Genomic DNA, 27,384 nt, shown 5'->3' with positions numbered 1-27,384 from the left:
ACACATGATCCCCTGCTTACATCTCATTGTGCAACATGTGAATGTTTTAATGGGAACTAAATGCAATGTCTGAAAGGGGTACAAATTATTTCCAAAGCAGGACCTCCACCCAGACAAACAATACAAGTACACAGTTCATGAAAAACAATATTTTTTGTTATTGTCATTATAAGTGGGCCTAAACACTTATATTAGAAATGGAAATGACTGCTGTCATTTGATTATAATAATAAGAGAATGTTGTCTGTCTATCTGTGTTGGCCCTGTTATGAGGTGGGGACTTGTCCAGGGTGTACACTGCCTTCCGCCCGAATGCAGCTGAGATAGGCTCCAGCGACCCCGAAAGGGACAAGCGGTAGAAAATGGATGGATGGATGGAGATGTAAGTTGTTATTTAGTGAGGTTTGGGACAGGTGTGCTGCTGGTGTAGCCACAGTGTGCACGTCTGATGTTGCTCACATGGACTCCACTCAATGCTCAGGGACTTTTTGCATTTGCTCACACATGAACAATTAGAGGGAACATTGATTGACAGAGTGTGTACCTTCAGCGGTGAATGGTGGTGGTGGTGGAGGTGAAATGGCATCAGAGTCTCTGTCTCTCTTTACTAGCTTCGTCGAAGCATGTTGCTATGTAGCTTGTTTCAGCAGATTTGAATAGCTGTTTTGGGCAGTAGATGGCATCTTTGATCCAAAGCACAATTTACATTTAACTAAAATGTTATTTTCTTTGTGCTCGACAAAAGAAAAGTAGTGAAAATATCTCCATGTTAGCAAACTCGACTTCTGGCTCCGCCATGATCAGACACACCCACACAGAGCGCATGTCTCTCTCTCTTCTCCGGCTTGTGACACAAGAAGAATCAGAACGATGACAGAGCAGCGCTCCGATAAAACACACTTTATACTACATAAAAAGTAACGTAAAATAACGCAGTAACGCATCATGTAGTAACAGTAACTGAGTTACTAAATATAAAAAAATAACGCGTTAGATTACTAGTTACCGCCGAAACTAACGGCGTTACAGTAACGCGTTACTTTGTAACGCGTTAGTCCCAACACTGGTTATAATAGAGTGAATATGACAGTAAGATGTCATCACATGACATAAATATTGTTATAATAGAGCAGGGGTGTCAATCTGGTTTTCATTGTGGGCCACTTTTAACAATGAGTAATATATGAATATACATGTATGTATATATAATACATTAATATATTTTTTTACATAAGCTGCAAAAAAAATATTTTTATTTTACTTTAAAAACTGGCAGCTCAATCACCAGAATTTTACAGTAAAAGCAGTGTTTTTTTTTTTTTTACAGCATATAAACAAATAGAATAAATGGAATGGAATGGAGAAACAATAGCACTGTTTTGACAGAGCTGTCAATTTTTTTTATTTTTTTTTACCGTAAAATCTTGTTTAAATGTTTTCTTAAAATGTTTTTTATTGTTTTAGTTTCTTACTGTATATATATATATAAAGAAAAAAAAAGTACCAAAGTTGATTTTACGGTAGAAAACTCGGGAATTTAACCTCAAAATATATTGTCAATTTTACAGGCTACAATTTGATTGATAATTTGTTTTGAAATCCTACGTCAAGCAGTTCAGTATTTATCTTTATTTTAACAAAGAATATTTTTGGAATACATGATAGTATGATATTTTGATTGTGATAATATTCAATTTTAAAAGATATGCAATTGCATGCAGTACATGATTTTTAATGTCAAAAGGGAAAGAACAAATATATTTAGTAAGAAAAGATTAAGCATTTTATTAACTTATATTATTTCCAGGCTTTCCCGGGCCACATAAATAAAGTGGCGGGCCAGATTTGGCCCCCGGGGCCTTGAGTTTGGTGTAATAGAGTGAATATGACAGGAAGATGTCATCACATGACATAAATATTGTTATAATAGAGCAGGGGTGTCAATCTGGTTTTCATTGAGGGCCACTTTACAGTAATGATTGCCCTCAGAGGGCCACTTTTAACAATGAGTAATATATGAGTATACATGTATACAATACATTAATATATTTTTTTACATAAGCTGCAAAAAAAATAATTTAATTTTACTTTAAAAACTGGCAGCTCAATCACCAGAATTTGACAGTAAAAAGCAGTGTTGTTGTTTTTTACAGCATACAAACAAATAGAATAAATGGAATGGAATGGAGAAACAATAGCACTGTTTTGACAGAGCTGCCAATTTTTATTTTTTTTTACTGTAAAATCTTGTTGTTTTAATGTTGTTGTTTTTTTTGTTTTTTTTAATGTTTTAGTGTCTTACTGTATAAAAAAACAAGAAAAAAAACAAAAGTACCAAAATTGATTTTACAGTAAAAAACTCAGGAATTTAACCATAACATCTGTTGTCAATTTTACAGTCTACAACTTGATGGATAATTTGTTTTGAAATCATACGTCAAGCAAATATTTAAGTACAGTATTTATCTTTATTTTAACAACAAATATTTTTGGAATACATGATAATATAATATTTTGATTGTGATAATATTCAATTTTAAAAGATATACAATTGCATGCAGTACATGATTTTTAATGTCAAAAGGGAAAGAACAAACATATTTAGTAAGAAAAGATTAAGCATTTTATTAACGCATATTATTTCCAGGCTTTCCCGGGCCACATTAATAAAGTGGGGGGCCAGATTTGGCCCCCGAGGCCTAGAGTTTGAAACCTGTGTAATACAGTAAGATGTCATCACATGACATAAATATTGTTATAATAGAGTGAATATGACAGTAAGATGTCATCACATGACATAAATATTGTTATAATAGAGCAGGGGTGTCAATTTGGTTTTCATTGTGGGCCACTTTGCAGTTATGATTGCCCTCAGAGGGCCACTTTTAACAATGAGTTATATATGAATATACATGTATGTATATATAATACATTAATATATTTTTTTACATAAGCTGCAAAAAAAATATTTTTATTTTACTTTAAAAACTGGCAACTCAATCACCAGAATTTTACAGTAAAAGCAGTGTTTTTTTTTTACAGCATATAAACAAATAGAATAAATTGAATGGAATGGAGAAACAATAGCACTGTTTTGACAGAGCTGTCAATTTTTTATTTTTTTTACCGTAAAATCTTGTTGTTTTAATGTTTTTTAAAATGTTTTTTTTATTGTTTTTGTTTCTTACTGTGTATATATATATATATATATATATATATATATGTATATAAAAAAATAAAAAAAGTACCAATGTTGATTTTACGGTAAAAAACTCGGGAATTTAACCTCAAAATCTATTGTCAATTTTACAGGCTACAATTTGATTGATAATTTGTTTTGAAATCATACGTCAAGCAGTTCAGTATTTATCTTTATTTTAACAAAAAATATTTTTGGAATACATGATAGTATGATATTTTGATTGTGATAATATTCACTTTTGAAAGATATGCAATTGCATGCAGTACATGATTTTTAATGTCAAAAGGGAAAGAACAAATATATTTAGTAAGAAAAGATTAAGCATTTTATTAACTTATATTATTTCCAGGCTTTCCCGGGCCACATAAATAATGTGGCGGGCCGGATTTGGCCCCCGGGGCCTTGAGTTTGACACCTGTGTAATAGAGTGAATATGACAAGAAGATGTCATCACATGACATAAATATTGTTATAATAGAGTGAATATGACAGTAAGATGTCATCACATGACATAAATATTGTTATAATAGAGCAGGGGTGTCAATCTGGTTTTAATTGTGGGCCACTTTGCAGTTATGATTGCCCTCAGAGGGCCACTTTTAACAATGAGTAATATATGAATATACATGTATATATATATATATATATATATATATATATATATATATATATTATACATTAATATATCTTTTTACATAAGCTGCAAAAAAAATATTTTTATTTTACTTCAAAAACTGGCAGCTCAATCACCAGAATTTTATAGTAAAAGCAGTATTATTTTTTTTACTGCATATAAAAAAATAGAATAAATGGAATGGAATGGAGAAACAATAGCACTGTTTTGACAGAGCTGTCAATTTTTTATTTATTTTTTTACCGTAAAATCTTGTTGTTGTTTTTTTTTTTTTTAATAGTGTCTTACTGTATATATTAAAAAAATAAAAAATAAAAAAGTACCAAAGTTGATTTTACGGTAAAAACCTCAAGAATTTAACCGTAAAATCTATTTTCAATTTTACAGTCTAAACTTAAATGATAATTTGTTTTCAAATCATACGTCAAGCAGTTCAGTATTTATCTTTATTTTAACAAAAAATATTTTTGGAATACATGATAATATAATATTTTCCATCCATCCATCCATCTTCTTCCGCTTATCCGAGGTCGGGTCGCGGGGGCAGCAGCCTAAGCAGGGAAGCCCAGACTTCCCTCTCCCCAGCCACTTCGTCCAGCTCTTCCCGTGGGACCCCGAGGCGTTCCCAGGCCAGCCGGGAGACATAGTCTTCCCAACGTGTCCTGGGTCTTCCCCGTGGCCTCCTACCGGTCGGACGTGCCCTAAACACCTCCCTAGGGAGGCGTTCGGGTGGCATCCTGACCAGATGCCCGAACCGCCTCATCTGGCTCCTCTCGATGTGGAGGAGCAGCGGCTTTACTTTGAGCTCCCCCCGGATGGCAGAGCTTCTCACCCTATCTCTAAGGGAGAGCCCCGCCACCCGGCGGAGGAAACTCATTTCGGCCGCTTGTACACGTGATCTTGTCCTTTCGGTCATAACCCAAAGCTCATGACCATAGGTGAGGATGGGAACATAGATCGACCGGTAAATTGAGAGCTTTGCCTTCCGGCTCAGCTCCTTCTTCACCACAACGGATCGATACAGCGTCCGCATTACTGAAGACGCCGCACCGATCCGCCTGTCGATCTCACGATCCACTCTTCCCTCACTCGTGAACAAGACTCCGAGGTACTTGAACTCCTCCACTTGGGGCAAGATCTCCTCCCCAACCCGGAGATGGCACTCCACCCTTTTCCGGGCGAGAACCATGGACTCGGACTTGGAGGTGCTGATTCTCATCCCAGTCGCTTCACACTCAGCTGCGAACCGATCCAGTGAGAGCTGAAGATCCTGGCCAGATGAAGCCATCAGGACCACATCATCTGCAAAAAGCAGAGACCTAATCCTGCAGCCACCAAACCAGATCCCCTCAACGCCTTGACTGCGCCTAGAAATTCTGTCCATAAAAGTTATGAACAGAATCGGTGACAAAGGGCAGCCTTGGCGGAGTCCAACCCTCACTGGAAACGTGTTCGACTTACTACCGGCCATGCGGACCAAGCTCTGGCACTGATCATACAGGGAGCGGACTGCCACAATCAGACAGTCTGATACCCCGTACTCTCTGAGCACTCCCCACAGGACTTCCCGAGGGACACGGTCGAATGCCTTCTCCAAGTCCACAAAACACATGTAGACTGGTTGGGCAAACTCCCATGCACCCTCAAGGACCCTGCCGAGAGTATAGAGCTGGTCCACAGTTCCACGACCAGGACGAAAACCACACTGTTCCTCCTGAATCCGAGGTTCGACTATCCGGCGTAGCCTCCTCTCCAGTACACCTGAATAGACCTTACCGGGAAGGCTGAAGAGTGTGATCCCACGATAGTTAGAACACACCCTCCGGTTCCCCTTCTTAAAGAGAGGAACCACCACCCCGGTCTGCCAATCCAGTGGTACCGCCCCCGATGTCCACGCGATGCTGCAGAGTCTTGTCAACCAAGACAGCCCCACAGCATCCAGAGCCTTAAGGAACTCCGGGCGGATCTCATCTACCCCCGGGGCCTTGCCACCGAGGAGCTTTTTAACTACCTCAGCAACCTCAGCCCCAGAAATAGGAGAGCCCACCACAGACTCCCCAGGCACTGCTTCCTCATAGGAAGACGTGTCGGTGGAATTGAGGAGGTCTTCGAAGTATTCCCTCCACCAATCCACAACATCCGCAGTCGAGGTCAGCAGAACACCATCCTGGCCATACACGGTGTTGATAGTGCACTGCTTCCCCTTCCTGAGGCGGCGGATGGTGGTCCAGAATTGCTTCGAAGCCGTCCGGAAGTCGTTTTCCATGGCCTCACGGAACTCCTCCCATGTCCGAGTTTTTGCCTCTGCGACCGCTGAAGCCGCACACCGCTTGGCTTGTCGGTACTTGTCCGCTGCCTCAGGAGTCCTATGAGCCAAAAGAACCCGATAGGACTCCTTCTTCAGCTTGACGGCATCCCTCACCGCCGGTGTCCACCAACGGGTTCTAGGATTACCGCCACGACAAGCACCAACTACCTTGCGGCCACAGCTCCAATCAGCCGCCTCGACAATAGAGGCGCGGAACATGGTCCATTCGGACTCAATGTCCAGCACCTCCCTCGTGACATGTTCAAAGTTCTTCCGGAGGTGGGAATTGAAACTCTCTCTGACAGGAGACCCTGCCAGACGTTCCCAGCAAACCCTCACAATGCGTTTGGGCCTGCCAGGTCTGTCCGGCATCCTCCCCCACCATCGCAGCCAACTCACCACCAGGTGGTGATCGGTAGAAAGCTCCGCCCCTCTCTTCACCCGAGTGTCCAAAACATGAGGCCGCAAATCCGATGACACAACTACAAAGTCGATCATGGAACTGCGGCCTAGGGTGTCCTGGTGCCAAGTGCACATATGGACACCCTTATGTTTGAACATGGTGTTCGTTATGGACAATCTCTGACGGGCACAGAAGTCCAATAACAAAACTCCACTCGGGTTCAGATCCGGGCAGCCATTCTTCCCAATCACGCCTCTCCAGGTTTCACTGTCGCTGCCAACATGAGCATTGAAGTCCCCCAGTAGAACGAGGGAATCACTCGGGGGAGCGCTCTCAAGTACTCCCTCGAGTGAATCCAAAAAGGGTGGGTACTCTGAGCTGCGGTTCGGCGCGTAAGCGCAAACCACAGTCAGGACCCGTTCCCCCACCCGAAGGCGGAGGGAAGCTACCCTCTCGTCCACCGGGTTGAACTCCAACGTACAGGCTCTGAGCCGGGGAGAAACAAGAATTGCCACCCCAGCCCGTCGCCTCTCACTGCCGGCAACGCCAGAGTGGAAGAGAGTCCAGCCCCTCTCGAGAGAACTGGTTCCAGAGCCCTTGCTGTGCGTCGAAGTGAGTCCGACTATATCTAGCCGGAACTTCTCCACCTCGCGCACTAGCTCAGACTCCTTCCCCCCCAGCGAGGTGACGTTCCACATCCCAAGAGCTAGCTTCTGTAGCCGAGGATCGGACCGCCAAGTGCCCTGCGCTCGGCTGCCGCCCAGCTCATATAATATTTTGATTGTGATAATATTCAATTTTAAAAGATACGCAATTGCATGCAGTACATGATTCTTAATATCAAAAGGGAAAGAACAAACATATTTAGTAAGAAAAGATTAAGCATTTTATTAACGCATATTATTTCCAGGCTTTCCCGGGCCACATAAATAATGTGGCGGGCCAGATTTGGCCCCCAAGGCCTTGAGTTTGACACCTGTGTAATACAGTAGGATCTCATCACATGACATAAATATTGTTATAATAGAGTGAATATGACAGTAAGATGTCATCACATGACATAAATATTGTTATAATAGAGTGAATATGACAGTAAGATGTCATATTCAGATGACATGTAGTAAGTAAAGTTGTACTTTAGTCTCAATACTGTCAGTATCCTGCGTGTGATTGAAGCATTAAGGAGTAGGACTATCCAGGACTAGCTGCAGTGTGCTCAAACAACCACCAGGCAGCATCTGTGAGCAGATAATACTACATCATCTCTTTCCCTTTTGAACCTGTGAAATAGAACCTGTGAAAAATTAACTACCGACATGATAAGCATGTCGGTAGTTAAATTTTCACAGGTTCTATTGTTATCCTAGAATAACAGCTCATCACATGACATGGTGTAGTTATGATGGAGTTACCCAGAGGAAGTCCCTGTAGCCGTAGTAATAGAGCCAGTCGTGCACCACAACATTCCAGGTGCGATAGTAGTTGGTAAAAGACGTGGAGTTCCACCAGTCCTGAGGGACAAACCACAGACATATTTTTTCAAGTGTGGCACAGTGAGAGAATAAAAAATTCAACAATGTTTTATACACACCTTAAGTATATACAGTATGTCATCTAGTAACATTACAACATGTCATATGTATTTATTTTTGTCAATAGTGTATTAATTTCACAGACGCATCACAACCTTTCAACAACAACGACACTTGGGAGATAACAAAGATTACTTTAGGACAACCACAACCTTATATTTTTGAGCCTGAATATAAGGAGGATGAAATACAAGTTTTAGAAGCTGTGTGCTAAACAAATCCAGCTTTAGTAAAACATTAAGCATCATGTAGCAATATTGCTATGTGCTAACTGGCAGCCCAGTCACCAGAATTTACAGTAAAAGCAGTGTTTTTTTTACAGCATATAAAAACATTGAATAAATGGAATGGAATGGAGAAACAATAGCACTGTTTTTAGCGGTAAAATTCAAGCAACAGAGCTGCCTTTTATTTAATTTTTTTACCTGAAAATCTTGTTGTTTTAATGTTTTTTTTGTTAGTTTTTTAATGTTTTAGTGTCTTACTGTATATGGAAAAAAAAGAAAGTACCAAAGTTGATTTTACGGTAAAAAAAACTCAGGAATTTAACCGTAAAATCTATTGTCAATTTTACAGTCTGTTTTGAAATCATACATCAAGCAGATATTTAAGTATAGTATTTATCTTTATTTTAACAAAAAAAAATTAACATTCAACAATGTTTTATACACAGTGTAAGTATATACAGTATGTCATGTAGTAACAGGCACAATACAACATGTCATATTTATTTATTGTGGTCAATTTAAACATACGGCGGTGTATTAATTTCACAGACGCATCACCACCCTTCAACAACAACGACACTTGGGAGACAACAAAGATTACTTTAAGACAAATGATGATCCACAACCTTATATTTTTGAGCCTGAATATAAGGAGGATGAAATACACGTTTTAGAGGCTGTGTGCTAAACAGATCTAGCTTTAGTGAAACACTAAGCATCATGTAGCAGTATTGCTATGTGCTAAAAAGATATGGTTTAACTTCAAATGTTAAACTAATATGTAATATAAAGTCATTAATGGCTTCCATTAAAAGTGGCTTCCATTGTAGATGCACCGCAGGACTGCTTCTGAAATGTCCATAAAAAGTGGTGCATACTATATTTATCTGCTGCATGTTTGAAAACATACCAAATCGCCCCAGGTAAAACATGAATGTGCAGTAAATGAGCATTTCCATGGTGACAGCAGGTAGAACACGCTGAACCCTTGTTTAAATAAGGTGGTGTGCACCCCTTTTTGCATCAGTTATCACTTGCACACGCAGTTTTAGTTGATCACACGTCCACTAATAATACGCTATATTGCCAAAAGTATTTGACCACCCATCCAAATGATGAGAATCAGGTGTCCTAATCACTTGGCCTGGCCACAGGTGTATAAAATCAAGCACTTAGGCATGGAGACTGTTTCTACAAACATTTGTGAAAGAATGGGCCGCTCTCAGTGATTTCCAGCGTGGAACTGTCATAGGATCCCACCTGTGCAACAAATCTAGTCGTGAAATGTCCTCGCTCCTAAATATTTCAAAGTCAACTGTCGCCTTTATTATAAAATAAAGTGAAGAGTTTGGGAACAACAGCAACTCAGCCACCAAGTGGTAGGCCACGTAAACTGACAGAGAGGGGTCAGCGGATGCTGAAGCGCATAGTGCAAATACTTTCTGCACAGTCAGTTGCTACAGAGCTCCAAACTTCATGTGACCTTCCAGTTAGCCCACGTACAGTATGCAGAGAGCTTCATGGAATGGGTTTCCATGGCCGAGCAGCTGCATCTAAGCCATACATCACCAAGTCCAATGCAAAGTGTTGGATGCAGTGGTGTAAAGCACGTCGCCACTGGACTCTAAGCAGTGGAGACGCCCTTTCTGGAGTGATGAATCACGCTTTTCCATCTGGCGATCTGATGGACCAGTCTGGGTTTGGAGGTTGCCAGGAGAACGGTACATTTCGGACTGCATTGTGCAGAGTGTGAAATTTGGTGGAGCAGGAATTATGGTGTGAGGTTGTTTTTCAGGAGTTGGGCTCGGCCCCTTAGTTCGAGTGAAAGGAACTTTGAATGCGCCAGGATACCAAAACATTTTGGACAATTCCATGCTCCCAACCTTGTGGGAACAGTTTGGAGCGGGCCCCTTCCTCTTTCAACATGACTGTGCAGCGGTGGCCAAATACTTTTGGCAGTATCGTGACTTTATGGCAATACATTTGGCAATATAGCTGTTGTTTATATATGGCAATATATTTGGCAATATAGTCACTATATTGCCAAAAGTATTTTGCCACCTGCCTTGACTCACATATGAACTTGAAGTGCCATCCCATTTCTAACCCATAGGGTTCAATATGATGTCGGTCCACCTTTTGCAGCTATTACAGCTTCAACTCTTCTGGGAAGGCTGTCCACAAGGTTGCGGAGTGTGTTTATAGGGATTTTCAACCATTCTTCCAAAAGTGCATTGGTGAGGTTACAGACTGAACGCCTGGCTGTCAGTCTCCGTTCTAATTCATCCCAAAGGTGTTCTATCGGGTTCAGGTCAGGACTCTGTGCAGGCCAGTCAAGTTCGTCCACACCAGACTCTGTCATCCATGTCTTTAAGGACCTTGCTTTGCACAGTCATGTTGGAAGAGGAAGGGGCTCGCTCCAAACTGTTCCCACAAGGTTGGGAGCATGGAATTGTCCAAAATGTTTTGGTATCCTGGAGAATTCAAAGTTCCTTTCACTGGAACTAAGGGGCCAAGCCCAACTCCTGAAAAACAACCCCACACCATAATTCCTCCTCCACCAAATTTCAGGTGGCATCCTATGACAGTTCCACACTGGAAATCACTGAGCTCCTGAGAGCGGCTCATTCTTTCACAATGTTTGTAGAAACAGTCTCCATGCCTAAGTGCTATACACAAGTGATTAGGACACCTGATTCTGATCATTTGGATGGGTGGCCAAATACTTTTGGCAATATAGTGTATGTTGCTAACAAACAAACACACCACAGTGAGTCAAAGGATACGTGCAATCCTTTTCGTTTTCTTCGTCTGTCACTTTTTTTCTCTAGCGCAATGAATGAAACCGAGCGAACCCTCCAGTCAGTCTGGGCTTCCCTGCTTAGGCTGCTGCCCCCGCGACCCGACCTCGGATAAGCGGAAGAAAATGGATGGATTGTTTTGGATTTTTTTTTAAAACACAGTATACATGTGTGGAGGTTGCCCTCCAGTGGGTTCTTTGGACCACCAAACATTGACATGATATTCCAGGTCAGATTCACAATGACGTTTTATTTTCTCCACGTACAGTCTTTTTGTGGCTTTTCAGCAAATGTCTTTTCTCTCGCTTTCGCTCCGACTCCAACCACTCTCTTCCCGGCTGCTGCCTTTTAACAGAGCGAGAGGTGATTAGATAACCAAGCCATCTACGCACCTTTCGAAGCCTGTCTTGGCATACCCTGCTTCGCTGCAGGCCCGCAGGCCACGCCCCCCTCCACAACATGCTACTTAACCCTCCAAAAATAATGTTGTAACGGTGCTCGACGTAATAAGCATAAAATTACTTTTTTCGAGTCACCGTCTCTATTTTTCTTGAAAACGTGTGTTCTTGTGATTGTGAATACATGTGAATGATTGTGAAGAATTGGAGAAAAAGTGCAGTTCTCCTCAAGGAAAATAGAGACGGTGACTCGAAAAAAGTCATTGTATGCTTATTACGTCGAGCACCGTAACAACATTATTTTTGGAGGGTTAAGTAACATGTTGTGGAGGGGGGCGTGGCCTGCGGGCCTGCGGGCCTGCAGCGAAGCGGGGTGTGCCAGGGCCGGCTTCGAAATCAGCGACATGTGCGTAGGCTCACCGGGGCCTGGTTATCTAATCACCTGTCGCTTATTTCGAAGCCGGTCCTGGCACACTCCGCTTTGCTGCAGGCCCGCGGGCCACGCCCCCCTCCACAACATGTTACTTAACCCTCCAAAAATAATGTTGTTACGGTGCTCGGCGTAATAAGCACAACATTACTTTTTCGAGTCACTGTCTCTATTTTTCTTGAAAACGTGTGTTCATGTGATTGTGAATAATTGTGAATGATTGTGAAGAATTGGAGAAAAAGTGCAGTTCTCCTCAAGAAAAATAGAAACGGTGACTCGAAAAAAGGCATTTTATGCTTATTACGTCGAGCACCGTAACAACATTATTTTTGGAGGGTTAAGTAACATGTTGTGGAGGGGAGCGTGGCCTGCGGGCCTGCAGCGAAGCGGGGTGTGCCAGGACCGGCTTTGAAATCAGCAACGTGCGTAGATGACCCACCAGGGCCTGGTTATCTAATCACCTGTCGCTGATTTCGAAGCCGGTCCTGGCACACCCCGCTTTGCTGCAGGCCCGCGGGCCACGCCCCCCTCCACGACATGTTACTTAACCCTCCAAAAATAATGTTGTTACGGTGCTCGACGTAATAAGCATAAAATTACTTTTTTCGAGTCACCGTCTCTATTTTTCTTGAGGAAAACTGCACTTGTTCTCGAATTCTTCACAATCATTCACAATTATTCACAATTACAAGAACACACTTTTTTTTTTAATGCATTCCAATTCGTAAAATTCAGCAAGTAAACAATGCAGCTAATGGGAGTATTATTTTACGCCCATAAAGCCCTCCAAACAGCTTGTAAAACTTCTAGCTCATCCTCCTTATGTTCGGGTTCAAAATAACAAGGTTCTGGATGATTATTTGTCCCAAAATAGTCTTTGTTGTCTCTCATGAATCTGCCATGAGTGGTAGCGGTTGTTGTAGTTGAAGGAAATAACAAACGTTGTGATGCGTCTGTGAAATGAATACGCCGCCGTATGTTTAAAATGAGCAAACTTGGTTTTTTGGAGGTTTTTTGGAGCATTTGCTAACGTTTATTTACGAGTTAGAATACATAAAAAAAGAAAAACATATGTGTTCTTGTCTTTCGTAAGCATTGTGAATGATAAAAAGAAACCCCCCCAAAAATGTAGGTCCCCTTTAAATCGGGGGTATCTAAACTGCCAGCGTCCCTGAATTTTAATTTTTTACATGAGTAATACTTTATCAACTACATAACAATAATGTCTAATATTTAAATGCAACGATTCAAACAACCTTTCATATCCGTGGTGTTCGGTAAAAAACAACAACACATCAAGTCACCCGTTGCATTGAACCTTGAGGACATTATAAAAAAAAACGTCCAAACACTGTACAGGTGAAACTCAAAAAATTTGAACATTGTGCCATGTCAGCAATTCAACTTCAAATGTGAAACTAACATGTGATGTAAACTCATTACATACAAAGTGAAATATTTCGGGCTATTTTATTTGTTATAATTTTGATTATCATAGTTTACAGTTTTTAAAAACCCGAAATTTTCTGGAATTTTCAATTCCATCTATTCATCCATCCATCTTCGTACACTTATCTGAGGTTGAGTCGCGGGGGCAACAGCCTAAGCAGAGACGCCCAGACTTCCCTCTCCCCAGCCACGTTGTCAAGGTCCCGAGGCGTTCCCAATTCAAGGTTTTCAAAAAGTGTAAACCATGATCATCAAAATTATATCACAAAAAGGCTTGAAATACATTATTTTTGTCAATTTAAACATGCGGCGGTGTATTAATTTTACCGACACATCACAACCCGTCAACAACAACAACAACAAGACTACTAATCATGCCGATTTCATGGGAGACAACAAAGACTACTTTAGGACAAATGATGATCCTTATATTTCTGAGCCTGAATATAAGGAGGATAAAATACAAGTTTTAGAAGCTGAGTGCTAAACAGATCCAGCTTTAGTGAAACACTAAGTATCATGTAGCAGTATTGCTAAGTGGTAAACAAGATATGCTATAAAAATAATATCTTCAATTGCATGTTATGAGTCTATGTCATATGTTAGTTTCACCTTATAAATCTGATTGCTGGAATAAACAAACTTTTGCACAATGATAGTTTCACCTGTAAACATGTAAGTACACCCATCTCACGCCACTACAACGCATGATGGGTACCTTAATATGTAAAACACTCTCTCTACGCGTTTCCCGGTGTTTTGCGCATTTTGTCTGTTTGATATTTCTGATTGATTACAAAACATTGAGGTCGTCAGGGAAATAAACAAGGTAGGAGTCAAACTTTCATCTGCTCTTAATATTTAATGTTTTACCCTCTATACTTCATATTGTAGAGTGGTCATGGTCTTTCAGTTATTGCTTGATTTGATTACTGTGAAACAAACTATTTCCTGATATTGTAAATCACACATTCCTTAATCCTGTACACACGATCATAGATCAGAGAAAAGGCATCATTTGCGCCAAATAGTCTTAGTCCCATGTGGCACCCGAGTCAAAAAGTCAAATAATCACCATATTCATGCGCTATTTAGCATTGACCATTTATTGATGAGGAGGAGAGACCTTGGCGGACCTATTCTGTGCACGATTTACTGATGGTCGGATTTATAATAAGGCTTGTTATAAATTTTGTATTAAGTGTGAGAGTATGTGCAGCACGCTTTCATAGAGCTGAATATTTTTTAGCTTATGCATATGCACAGTACGTAGGATTGTGCATATACAAAGTTTTATGATGGAATCCACCAAGGGTGTGAATCTTTTGGCACCTAAAGGTTCAATCCGATTCCGATTTCTGGCGTGACGTTTCGATTCAGAATTGATTCTCGATTAACACGATTTTTGAATAGAAAAAAAAAAACGATTCTCGCAATGTATTATTTAGTATAGTATTTATAACTAAAAATTCCCGCGGAAATTTTGATGGGCCTGCTATCTGTGCCTTGGACTCTGACCGGGGGTCGTCGGAAGCCGCCGTAATTTTAAGATGTTGCCGAGTGTCTGAATCCGAGAGTTTTTAAGTGTAACTGTAAAAAATTTGCTACATGAATTGATTAACGTGGATCCCGACTTAAACAAGTTGAAAAACTTATTCGGGTGTAACCATTTAGTGGTCAATTGTACATAATATGTACTGTACTGTACAATCTACTAATAAAAGCTTCAATCAATCAAAAGAAACACAGCTCGCCTAAAACGTTAGCATGCTTACATTAAAATGCTAACATTTAGCATGTGTGCAAATGTTAGCATGTTTTATATACCCAATTATATGACTCAAAAGTGTATGGCTGCGAAAATGGAGGAAAAAAAGTGCAAAATTAGATGGAAAAAGTTAGCATGCTTAAGTTAGCTTACCAGCCTGCTATTGTTTGCATGCTAATAGTTAACAAATGCCACAAACCAAGTTATATGACTCTGGTCTAAACGGTTGCAAAACTAACTCAAAAAGTGAGCAAGCTAATGTTAGCATGTTAGCAAGCTAATGTTAGCATGCTAGCAGGTATCTTGTGTCACATACCAAGTTATATGACTCTAAGGAACTAGAGTAAAAAAATGTCAAATTAGCTAAACAAGTTAGCACTTTAATGTTAGCAGCAGTGAATGCGCGCTTGCATTGCAGCAGGCCCATAATGAAACCTTTTCAAAGCAGGTTACAGGTTGCAAGGAGATGGTATAAAAACATTGTTTTAAAATTAGATTTTTATTTAAAACATTTTTTGTTTTTTTTTGGTAATCGAGTTTTGAAAATTATGGATGGATAGGATATCGGATAGGATAGGACTTTATTGTCATTGCACAAGTACAACTGAACTATGTTTTCAGCACAAACCCGTTCAAGATTAGACAAACAAACAGTGTACAGGGTTACAGAACAGGAACGCTGATGGGTCGCCAAAGGCGCCCCGTAAAAGATAAGAAAAAGGTAAAACGCTGGGGAAAAAGATGAGTAAAAAAATACAATCTAGACTGGGCTCCTAAGGGAGCCTAGTCTGAGTGGGAAAAAAACTCCATCCGATGCACACATTACATTTAATCACGACAACTCGCAACTGAGCGGCGGGGAGTTCGGACCCTGGAGGTCGACTGCTGCTATGAAGTGCTTCCAGCCGACCATCACCCCGAGGGGAAACAAGCAGTGGTAAAGGCGTGGGGTGGGGGAGGGTGTGTGTGTGTGTATGTGCCCATTGCCTTGGGTGTGATGAGGCCGATCTGCATGCAAGCAAAAGTTCGACTCCAGGTGTCCTTGAGGAGGGAGGAAGGTCAAAAGTGTCCATCATTGAGGTTATGAATCGATTTAGATTCGGGATGAATAAGAATTGACATATTGAGTCAGTCTCTGAGTTGGTAAAAAATAATTCTAGATTATAAATCACGCCTCTCACCTGGAAGGTTGTGTTCATAAACTGAGAAGTTGGTCAACTTTGACATCCAACTTATACCATAGAGGGCGAGACTTGTTTGTGGCACTTGTGTGAGGATTATTAACACTTATTCATTGAAATGGGAAGATATGGACACTCCATTAGTCGGCATCCCAGTGAGAGCAGACCTTGTAGAGTATGTGATATGTGTATTATAGGGAAGTAACAGTCACATAGACACTGCGGTATTGCTGTTTCAAAGTATTCACAATATTGCCATGACGTCATGACAAAAACTTGGTGAGGGTAGTTTTTTTCTGGCGCTTTAGTGGGTCTGAAAATAAACTACATCTCCCATAATCGTCTGCACACCGGGAATTAGAGTAACAAAGTGTCAAATTAGCTAAAAAGGTTAGCACTTCAATGTTAGCAGCGGTGAATGGGCGCTTGCATTGCAGCAGGCCCATAATGAAACCTTTTCAAAGCAGGTAACAGGTTAGAAAAGGCCTTCTGGTTGCATGGAGATGGTATAAAAACATTTGTCCTGGGCATGACGTTAAAGTGCATCCGGCAGTGGAGGCTCCTCTATGGTGTCTTGGGGCACTACGAGGTTAACCCCTTTACTCCTGTTACCCCAAGTGGCCCTTGGCAAAGGCCTAGTACCTGACTGCCCCCTAGCCAGGGATATGGTAAAGACCTCAACGGCGAAGCAGGCGGAAGACGGTAGATTTAAGAACTACCACAACGGCTGCGATGGCGGAAGAAGGCTGCAGCAGAAAAGGGTCCCCGGTCGTCTGGGACTCCATGCCACTGGACCCTGACCCGGTTCTGTCAAGGATCGTGTGGTGACTGTCTGTGCACCAGTCTCCCCACGTTAAAATAAAAAAAAATATAAAAAAAAAATAGATTGTTATAAAAAATAAATGTTTGTTTTTTTTGGTAATCAAATTTTTGAAAATTTTGAACCGATTTAGATTTGGGATGAGGTGGAAGAAGGGTTAGTGCGTCTGCCTCACAATACGAAGGTCCTGGGTTCGATCCTGCGCTCAGGATCTTTCTGTGTGGAGTTTGCATGTTCTCCCCCGTGACTGCGTGGGTTCCCTCCGGGTACTCCAGCTTACGCCCACCTCCAAAGACATGCACTTGAGGATAGGCCCTTCCCACCTCCAAAGACATGCACTTGGGGATAGGCCCCTCCCACTTCCAAAGACATGCACCTGGGGATAGGCCCCTCCCACCTCCAAATACATGCACTTGGGGATAGACCCCTCCCACCTGGTGACTTGTAGCTGAGATAGGCTCTAGCACCCCCCCCCAAAAAAAAAAATGGATGGATGGATGGATAAGAATAGCGATTCGATTTTCGCACAGTTTTATAAATGATGTGCGTACAGGCACATCTATATTGGTGGCAGTCCACAATTACTTGTGGCGCTCCGTGGGGAACACTACTCTATCTTCCAATAAGGCCGCTTACTGTTCAAAATCAAAAGCCGTCTGCGCATTTCTAAGCCAGATTGACAGATGTCGTTTCTGATGCGGGATCAAGATGTCCGAAAAGTTCTCACCTTGTAGAACATTCTGTCAGCGAAGCGAAGAAGCTCCCCGAAGAGGTTGAGCCAGCAGTGGAGGAAGGCGAAGAAGCACAAGAGCAGCAGCATGATACCTGACAGGTGTGGAATGACATCAAATTATTAATGTTATCATTATTATGATCATTATTATCTTTGCCAACGACAGATGTGTTGGTTTGTTTTACAAAACCCAAAAGCAGTGAAGTTGGCGGTAAATAAAAACAGAATACAATGATTTGCAAATCCTTTTTAACCTATATTCAGTTGAATAGACTGCAAAGACAAGATACTTAACGTTCCAACTGGTTAACTTTGTTAGTTTTTTGCAAATACACTTTATTGCCAAAAGTATTTGGCCACCTGACTTGACTCACATATGAACTTGAAGTGCCATCCCATTCTTAACCCATAGGGTTCAATATGATGTCGGTCCACCTTTTGCAGCTATTACAGCTTCAACTCTTCTGGGAAGGCTGTCCACAAGGTTTCGGAGTGTCTTTGTAGGGATTTTCGACTATTCTTCCAAAAGCGCATTGGTGAGGTCACACACTGATGTTGGTGGAGAAGGCCTGGCTCTCAGTCTCCGTTATATTCATCCCAAAGGTGTTCTATCAGGTTCAGGTCAGGGCTCTGTGCAGGCCAGTCAAGTTCATCCACACCAGACTCTTTCATCCATGTCTTTATGGACCTTGCTTTGTGCACAGTCAGGTTGGAAGCATGGAATTGTCCAAAATGTTTATGTTTCCTGGAGAAATCAAAGTTCCTTTCACTGGAACTAAGGGGCCAAGCCCAACTCCTGAAAAAGAACCCCCCACCATAATTCCTCCTCCACCAAATTTCACACTTGGCACAATGCAGTGCAAATGTAGCGTTCCCCTGGAAACCTTCAAACCCAGACTGGTCCATCAGATTGCCAGATGGAAAAGTGTGATTCATCACTCCAGAGAAGGCGTCTCCACTGCTCTAGAGTCCAGTGGCGACGTGCTTTACACCACTGCATCCCACGCTTTGCATTGGACTTGGTGATGTATGCCTTAGATGCAGCTGCTCGGCCCATTCCATAAAGCGCTCTGCGTACTGAACGTGGGTTAATTGCAAGGTCACATGAAGTTTGGAGCTTTTGTAGCAGCTCTGTGCAGAAAGTCGGCGACCTCTTGCACTCCGTTCTAATTCATCCCAAAGCTGTTCTATTGGGTTCATGTCAGGACTCTGTGCAGGCCAGTCAAGTTCATCCACACCAGGCTCTGCCATCCATGTCTTTATGGACCTTGCTTTGTGCACTGGTGCACAGTCATGTTGGAAGAGGAAAGGGCCCACTCCAAACTGTTCCCACAAAGTTGGGAGCATGGAATTGTCCAAAATGTTTTGGTATCCTGGAGCATTCAAAGTTCCTTTCACTGGTACTAAGGGTCAAAGCCCAACTCCTGAAAAACAACCCCAAACCATAATTCCTCCTCCACCAAATTTCACACTCGGCACAATGCAGTCAGTTTATGTGGCCTACCGCTTTGTGGCTGAGTTGCTGTTGTTCCCAAACTCTTTCATTTTCTTATAATAAAGCCAACAGTTGACTTTGGAATATTTAGGAGTGAGGAAATTGCATGATTGGATTTGTTGCACAGGTGGCATCCTATGACAGTTCCACGCTGGAAATCACTGAGAGCGGCCCATTCTTTCACAAATGTTTGTAGAAACAGTCTCCATGCCTAAGTGCTTGATTTTATACACCTGTAGCCGGGCCAAGTGACACCTGATTCTCATCATTTGGATGGGTGGCCAAATACTTTTGGTAATATAATGTCTCATTTAGAATTTGATGCCTTCAACATGTTTCAAAAAAGCTGGCACAAGTGGCAAAAAAAGACTGTGAAAGTTGAGGAATGCTCATCAAACACTTATTTGGAACATCCCACAGGTGAACAGGCTAATTGGGAACAGGTGGGTGCCATGATTGGGTATAAAAGCAGCTTCCATGCAATTCCAGTCATTCACAAACAATGATGGGGCGTGGGTCACCACTTTGTCAACAAATGCGTGAGCAAATTGTTGAACAGTTTAAGAAAAACTTTTCTCAACCAGCTATTGCAAGGAATTTAGAGATTTCACCATCTACGGTCCGTAATATCATCAAAAGGTTCAGAGAATCTGGAGAAATCACTGCACGTAAGCGATGATATTACGGACCTTCTATCCCTCAGGCGGTACTGCATCAAAAAGCGATATCAGTGTGTAAAGGATATCACCACATGGGCTCGGGAACACTTCAGAAAACCACTGTCAGTAACCACAGTTGGTCGCTACATCTGTAAGTGCAAGTTAAAACTCTACTATGCAAAGCCAAAGCCATTTATCAACAACACCCAGAAACGCTTCTCTGGGCCCTAGCTCATCTAAAATTGACTGATGCAAAGTCGAAAAGTGTTCTGTGGTCTGAGGAGTTTTGGAAACTGTAGATGAAAGAGGAAAAAACCATCCGGACTGTTCTACGTGCAAAGTTGAGAAGTCAGCATCTGTGATGGTATGGGGGTGTATTAGTGCCCAAGGCATGGGTAACTTACACATCTGTGAAGGCACCATTAATGCTGAAAGGTACATACAGGTTTTGGAGCAACATATGTTGCCACCCAAGCAACGTTACCATGGACGCCCCTGCTTATTTCAGCCCCTTTCTGAGCGTGTTACAACAGTGTGGCTTCATAGTAAAAGAGTGCGGGTACTAGACTGGCCTGCCTGTAGTCCAGACCTGTCTCCCATTGAAAATGTGCGGTGCTTTATGAAGCCTAAAATAGCAGAAGGGAGACTGTAGAACAACTTAAGCTGTACATCAAGCAAGAATGGGAAATAATTCCACTTCAAAAATGTGTCTCCTCAGTTCCCAAAGGTTTATGGAGTGTTGTTAAAAGGAAAGGCCATGTAACACAGTGGTAAAAATGCCCCTGTGACAACTTTTTTGCAATGTGTTACTGCCATTAAATTCTAAGTTCATGATTATTTGCAAAAAAAACATTAAGTTTCTCAGTGTGAACATTAAATATCTTGTCTTTGCAGTCTATTCAATTGAATATAAGTTGAAAAGGATTTGCAAATCATTGTATTCTCTTTTTATTTACCATTTACACAACGTGCCAACTTCACTGCTTTTGGGTTTTGTATTAAAGGGATTTTTGTAGAATTACTGATCATACTAAGAGAAAAATACTATAATTATAGTATGTGGAGCTTCTCTCCTCGTTGTACATACAGTGAACAGTATTAGAAGATGCTCTATAATAACCTTTTTGGTTATTTGTTTACCTTATCTACTTGCATAACTTTAAAATGACTCCCAGTCGCCAGTTAAACATTGACTGACTTACATAGATAAGCGATAACAGAGAAGTTGTTATCGTTGTTGCATTCATAGATGAACTTCCTTCTTAGATTAGTGTGTGTGTGTGTGTGTGTGTGTGTGTGTGTGTGTGTGTGTGTGTGTGTGTGTGTGTGTGTGTGTGTGTGTGTCTGTGTGTGTACTTGTATTTCTACCCTTCTTGAGACATCAACAAGGAAAAGTAGCTTCCATATGAGGAGGTGTGAACAAGTGATGACATAAATCATGGTCCCAATAACATTGCATCTAATAGAGAATGTCTCATTTGCACCCCTGGTGGTGAAATCTATCAAAAAGAGGGTGGTCCCAAAAAGGAGGGATTTTTCAAATTGACTGTGTGTCGGTTTTAAAAGTGCTCCCCCTGTGGTCAACATATGAAATAACAAGTTTGTGTAAGAAATTGAAATGTGCCGCTTTAGCCAAAATTTATAAATTAAATTAGATAAAAATGTATATAGAGACATACTGTAATAACTTGAAGTAAATAGTTAAGATTAAAAAACAATTACAAAAAAAAAGAAAAAAAAAAGAACTAAAAACAGTCTTTTTCTCACAATGTGTCGACTTTTTTCTTATAAAATTGGGAACAATTTCTCATATCTTTCTGTTTCTGTAATATTGCAATATTTTCTCGTAAAATTATTACTTTTTTTAATGTAAAATTGTTACTTTTTAATGCAAAATGGTGACATTTGTAATAGAAAATTCGGACTTTGATCACAATATTGCCAATTTGTTTGTTGTTCTTGAAAAACGGTGAAATTTCTGGAGTAAAATTATGACTTCTGTCATAATTTTGCCAAGTAAAATTCCGATTATTATTATAATATTGCCAAAATGTTAAGCTTTCTTGTAAAATTGTGACTGTAAGAGTATAATTCCAACTTTTATTACATCCATCCATCCATTTTCTACCGCTTATCCCTTTGGGGTCGCGGGGGACGCTGGAGCCTATCTCAGCTACAATCGGGCGGAAGGCGGGGTACACCCTGGACAAGTCGCCACCTCATCGCAGGGCCAACACAGATAGACAGACAACATTCACACTCACATCCACACACTAGGGCCAATTTAGTGTTGCCAATCAACTTATCCCCAGGTGCATGTCTTTGGAAGTGGGAGGAAGCCGGAGTACCCGGAGGGAACCCACGCAGTCACGGGGAGAACATGCAAACTCCACACAGAAAGATCCCGAGCCCGGGATTGAACCCAAGACTACTCAGGACCTTCGTATTGTGAGGCAGATGCACTAACCCCTCTGCCACCATGAAACCACTTTTATTACAATGTCGCACAAATGTTCAGTTTTTCTTGTAAAATGTTGACTTCCGTTGAGTAAAGTTACAACTTTTATCATAATACTGCTAAAATTCCAAGTTTTTCTTGTGAAATTGTGATCCTTTTCTTGTGAAATTCCAACTCATTTTTCACAACAAGCTTTTTTATATTTGCATAGTATGTATATATTATTAATGTTGTAAATACACATCTTTATATATCTAGAAAGGGTGGTCCTTAAGAGGTAGGCATTTTTCGGAGGTCTCAAGAAGGTAGCAAATACAAAAATGTGTGTGTGTTTTTGCGCGTGTGTGTGTGTGTGTGTGCGTGCGTGCGAACAGGGCGACCCTGTCGCATAAACACACATGCGGTTGTTTAGGGCCACAACCATTTTTTCTTAAATTAGATTTTTCCACCTATAAAGTATGACATCATAAAAGTTAAAATACAATTAAACCTTCTGTAAAAGTTTAATAGTTAGGATATTTGAATCAAATGAGGAATGTGTAACACAATCTACACTCCTTTGCAAAAATACAAAATGGTTCATTCCTTCTGGTAGCAGCATGAAACATGTCACTGTTTACTCAACACAGACATCATAAAGTCATCAAAGCTCACAATCATGCATTCACACACAGCGTCAACATTTGGGAACCAGGATGAAGTGATAGAATAAAGGTAGAAATATGATAAATATATTTGTGGCAGCATTGGACAAAGTTATATTTAATGTTTTACTTTTGCATCTCATATCACATGACTGTGGTGCGTTCAAAGAACCTTGATTCCAAACAGAGGCGTCACTAGTTTTTAAAGACAGGGGAGACTTATCCCCCAGTGAATCATAATAATGATGAGTTATTATGATAATTCACTCATGATCATCCTACATCAATCAGCTAATCTCTGCGTTACACTATGAAGTAAAGGGAAACTTGATATATTTAGATCAGGGTTGCCCAAACTGTTTTCACTGACAAATCAAAAGAGGCGGGGGCCGTTTTTGTAGTTTTTACCTTCAAAACAAGTACACTATAGAGAGTTTTTTCAAAGTACTACAAAATGCAATTTTGGCGAAGATGTTGTGTAAATGCTGAAGAGCCAAAGCCAAACTGAAATGCTAACAGTTAGCCCACTTGCCAGATAGCGTCAAGTAACAAAAAATATGAGCAAAATGAGCTAAACAAGCTAGCGTTGCTAACAGTACTGTGCTGACATGTTAACAATAGCATGCTTACAGTTAGTGAAATACCAAAACATATGACACTGAGGTTGAATTAGCCTAAAATTAGCCTAAAAAGCTAGCATGCTAATGTTAGCATGCTAAAATACAAACTGTAGCATGTGTCAAGTCCCAAAATATATTATTCTGCAATGTATACCTGTGTCTAGGGTAATGTCTATGGTAACGTTAGCATACATCAAGTACCAAAGTATGACTCAAATTGGCTAAAGAAGCTAATCTACTAACATTAGCATGCTAACAGGTAGTATTCGTCATGCGACAAAATATTTGACACTGAGGCATGCCTCTAAAATTAGCCAAAGAAGCTAGCCTCCTAACGTTAGTATGCTAACAGGTAGCATTTGTCAAGTAACAAAATATTTGACTGAGGCGCATATTTGCAAAATTTGCGAAAAAAAAAAAAAAAGCTATCATGCTAATATTAGAACGCTAACAATTATGCCGCAGACCGTTAAAAAATGAGCTAAATGATTCAGATCAGGGATTCTCAAACCGTGGTACGTGTACTACTAATGGTACGCCAAATAATCACTTGTATTAAATTACAGTGTTCTATTTGTCTATATTCAAACACAGTCTTACGGTTAAAACTGTGTGTAATGTTACAGTGGCAAAAAATAATAGATATACCTTATTTTTCGGAGTATAAGTCGCACCGGAGTATAAGTCGCACCTGCCGAAAATGCATAACAAAGAAGGAAAAAAACAGATATAAGTCGCACTGGAGCCAGGCCAAACTACGAAAAGAACTGCGACTTATAGTCCGAAAAATACGGTACTTGTTTTTAATGAATACTTAGGCCGACTATGCTACTGTATTCTAAAGTTGGTCATTATGGTGGTTCTTGAGAGCCAAGTGGTACTTGGTGAAAACATTTGTGAACCATTGATTTAGATGAATAATGACAAGTTGTATGATTATAAAACTCTCAATCTGACTACTTTAAGGTACATTCTTACTAGTTACAGCAACATTTGGATTTTATGTGAATCGGTGGGATTTGTTTGGCGCCAGAAACAAAAGTACCAGATTCGTATTCTGAGTCTAATGAATAAGACAACCCCATTTCCATATGAGTTGGGAAATTGTGTTACATGTAAATATAAACGGATAACAACTATTTGCAAATAATTTTCAACCCATATTCAATTGAATTTGCTACAACACACCATATTTGACGTTCAAACTGATAAACATTTTTTTTTGTTGCAAATAATCATTAACTTTAGAATTTGATGCCAGCAACACGTAACAAAGAAGTTGGGAAAGGTGGCAATAAATACTGATAAAGTTGAGGAATGCTCATCAAACACTTATTTGGAACATCCCACAGGTGAACAGGCAAATTGGGAACAGGTGGGTGCCATGATTGGGTATAAAAGTAGATTCCATGAAATGCTCAGTCATTCACAAACAAGGATGGGGTGAGGGTCACCACTTTGTCAACAAATGCGTGAGCAAATTGTTGAACAGTTCAAGAAAAACCTTTCTCAAACAGCTATTGGAAGGAATTTAGGGATTTCACCATCTACGGTCCGTAATATCATCAAAGGGTTCAGAGAATCTGGAGAAATCACTGCACGTAAGCAGCTAAGCCCGTGACCTTCGATCTCTCAGGCTGTACTGCATCAACAAACGACATCAGTGTGTGAAGGATATCACCACATGGGCTCAGGAACACTTCAGAAACCCACTGTCAGTAACTACAGTTGGTCGCTACATCTGTAAGTGCAAGTTAAAACTCTCCTATGCAAGGCGAAAACCGTTTACCAACAACACCCAGAAACACCGTCGGCTTCGCTGGGCCTGAGCTCATCTAAGATGGACTGATACAAAGTGGAAAAGTGTTCTGTGGTCTGACGAGTCCATATTTCAAATTGTTTTTGGAAACTGTGGACGTCGTGTCCTCCGGACCAAAGAGGAAAAGAACCATCAGGATTGTTATAGGCGCAAAGTTGAAAAGCCAGCATCTGTGATGGTATGGGGGTGTATTAGTGCCCAAGACATGGGTAACTTACACATCTGTGAAGGCGCCATTAATGCTGAAAGGTACATACAGGTTTTGGAGCAACATATGTTGCCATCCAAGCAATGTTACCATGGACACCCCTGCTTATTTCAGCAAGACAATGCCAAGCCACGTGTTACATCAACGTGGCTTCATAGTAAAAGAGTGTGGGTACTAGACTGGCCTGCCTGTAGTCCAGACCTGTCTCCCAATGAAAATGTGTGGCGCATTATGAAGTCTAAAATACCACAACGGAGACCCCCGGACTGTTGAACAACTTAAGCTGTACATCCAGCAAGAATGGGAAAGAATTCCACCTGAGAAGCTTAAAAAATGTGTCTCCTCAGTTCCCAAACGTTTACTGAGTGTTGTTAAAAGGAAAGGCCATGTAACACAGTGGTGAACATGCCCTTTCCCAACTACTTTGGCATGTGTTGCAGCCATGAAATTCTAAGTTAATTATTATTTGCAAAAAAAATAAAGTTTATGAGTTTGAACATCAAATATCTTGTCTTTGTAGTGCATTTAATTGAATATGGGTTGAAAATGATTTGCAAATCATTGTCTTCCGTTTATATTTACATCAAACACAATTTCCCAACTCATATGGAAACAGGGTTTGTAATATTAAAGACCAAAATTGGGGCCACAAACACATTCTTGTTTAGGGCCACACAAAGCTGTGTGTGCAATACTATTAGGCCATTTGGTACTAATAATGATATTGATAAAAAAAAGTACCTGGTAGTATTGAATGGAAGACTGTGAGAACCATGGCTCGCTTGCTGAAAGGCTGGTTGGTGTCAGATGTGAAGACTGGCACACAGAGGCGCACCAGGATGAAGTAGCCATAAAAGAGGCAGCCAAAGATCTGCACATAGCAGCCAGGATAAAGAATGGATGCAATTACACAAAAGCGAAAGTGAAACACCGAGCTATTGAAGGCATCTCACCATGGTCAGAGTCACGGCGACGTACTTCCACCGTATGTGCGTGTTCCTGTGAGGAAACACAGACATGCAAACAAAGATAAAGAGTTGGATTAAAACACACCAAAGGGCACAATCTATGAAACCAGGCGCTAAATAACTTGTGCAAACTATAACATTGGGCATGTGATCTACTAAGACTGTGTACAAAAGTGGTGGAGGTCGCCTTAGTAAATGAAGTTTTTGCGTTTACTACTGGAATGATGTGCCCATGGAAACACTAATTTTTTAAACCTGTGTGCGATGTTGTTGAATTAGCAGCACACATCTATAATAATTATTGTGTGGGGGGGGGGGGGGGGGGGGTGGCGTGGCCTGCAGACCTGCAGCGAAGCGGGGTGTGCCAGGACCGGCTTCGAGATGAGCGACAGGTGCGTAGATGACACAGCTGAGAGTGTTTGTCTGATTACCTGTCGCTCTGTTAAAGGCAGCAGTCGGGAAGGAGGAGAGCGAGAGCAAGACAGACGACTCTGAAGGGAAACCATTCATGTGCTCGATCGAGGAAAAAGACAATTGCTGAAAAGCACACAAGGACTTTGCACAATC

The 27,384-nt window shown here is 40.9% G+C and overlaps 1 protein-coding gene across 2 annotated transcripts in view; it reads right to left on the bottom strand.

The window, feature by feature from the left end:
* The window catches only part of soat2 (sterol O-acyltransferase 2), a 127,116-nt gene that overhangs the window by 25,743 nt on the left and 73,989 nt on the right, over positions 1 to 27,384 (bottom strand). For both annotated transcript variants that reach the window (XM_061937765.1, XM_061937766.2), the window contains exons 10-13: positions 26,803 to 26,848; positions 26,591 to 26,720; positions 17,941 to 18,038; positions 7,960 to 8,058 (exon numbers count right to left, since the gene is read on the bottom strand). In XM_061937765.1, coding sequence (XP_061793749.1) covers positions 7,960 to 8,058; positions 17,941 to 18,038; positions 26,591 to 26,720; positions 26,803 to 26,848 — 373 coding nt within the window. The remainder of the gene's footprint in view (positions 1 to 7,959; positions 8,059 to 17,940; positions 18,039 to 26,590; positions 26,721 to 26,802; positions 26,849 to 27,384) is intronic.

Source organism: Nerophis lumbriciformis, linkage group LG03 (genome assembly GCF_033978685.3).
Source record: "Nerophis lumbriciformis linkage group LG03, RoL_Nlum_v2.1, whole genome shotgun sequence".
In the NCBI taxonomy this organism is placed as follows: Eukaryota; Metazoa; Chordata; class Actinopteri; order Syngnathiformes; family Syngnathidae; genus Nerophis; species Nerophis lumbriciformis.
This window is presented reverse-complemented; position numbering and strand designations above follow the sequence as displayed.